Raw genomic sequence first — 1,139 nt, 5'->3', positions numbered from 1 at the left:
GACGTTTGGTTAATGGATTCAGAACTATTCTCGTTTTACGTGTGTTTTTTGTGAGAGAAAATATTGTAGTGAACCACGAACCATGATTTGAATCATGACACGAATCCCCCTTCCAAACGTCTCCTAACTTGATTTTTTGAAAGAGTTCTACCTCTATCTATAACGGAAGGAAAGTAGAAGCATCAACGGCAAAAGTGCATTGGTGTCTGTGCAATTAGTTTTGGCTGCCTTCGCTAAATACAGTTATACACTTCTTCAATCGTGTATGTTAAAAAGACTTTTATGGCCGTGAAGAGCAATACCAAACTGGCTTATTGTATGATCCACTTCAACCCTTTAAAAGATGTTGTTGTATGCATAAAACTAATGTGCATATGCACTCATATGGCAAAGACACTAACTTTATCCATCAATTTGCACGCTTATGCAATGTGGAGTAGGTTTGCGTCTCATTTGCGGTTTGGAATTACTTGTTTTATTTTTCTTTTAACCTTTATCTGCTATGTAAGGACTGAATTCTTCGGTGTTAGATTTATTAAGAGTGTTTTTGAATGGGAAATTAATTTAATGCAGGTTTTTGACTTATCAGATGTAAAGCCTAATGAATTTGTCCGGTATGGACTTGGTTGCCTTGACGTGTTAGCTCGACTTGGCGACTCCCGTGCAAAAGAGTGTCGTGAAAGGATGAGAGTTATGGTATGACAATTAGGCGAAGCAATTTTACCTATCACATATAATCCTTATGTTTGCCGTTTAGTTTTATGCCCAAAGAATCAAAATGTGATGTGGGAAATACTTGGGTGCTAGGGCAGGTTGCAGGCGGTGATGGTTCAGTTGGTTGGGTACTTGGGTGTCTTGGATCACTTAACGAACAGGGTCGCGAGCCGGTTCCTCCAGTAGGAATCATTCCACTTGGTACAGGAAATGATCTATCTAGAAGTTTTGGCTGGGTAAGTTCTCTTCTCGTCTGAATATTGAATTATTGAAGTGTTGCGCAGCCTTGTTGAGGGTTTGAATTTTTTGACAGGGTGGTTCTTTCCCTTTTGCCTGGAAATCAGCCATCAAGAGATCACTTCACAGGGCCACAACAGGTGAAATTTGCCGTTTGGATAGGTAAACATTCTCTTTCTTATTTATTG

At 39.5% G+C, this 1,139-nt stretch overlaps 1 protein-coding gene across 1 annotated transcript; it reads left to right on the top strand.

The window, feature by feature from the left end:
• Positions 1 to 573: 573 nt before the first annotated feature.
• Positions 574 to 1,113, top strand: LOC112095059 (diacylglycerol kinase 7-like; the record flags this gene model as incomplete). The annotated part of the gene is made up of 3 exons (XM_024176737.1): positions 574 to 696; positions 813 to 950; positions 1,028 to 1,113. Coding segments are annotated over 3 exons (347 nt in total), but the record flags the coding sequence as incomplete, so codon positions are not given.
• Positions 1,114 to 1,139: the final 26 nt, after the last annotated feature.

The sequence above is a fragment of the Morus notabilis genome, unplaced genomic scaffold (assembly GCF_000414095.1).
Source record: "Morus notabilis unplaced genomic scaffold, ASM41409v2 C11379812, whole genome shotgun sequence".
NCBI classification, from domain to species: domain Eukaryota; kingdom Viridiplantae; phylum Streptophyta; class Magnoliopsida; order Rosales; family Moraceae; genus Morus; species Morus notabilis.
This window is presented reverse-complemented; position numbering and strand designations above follow the sequence as displayed.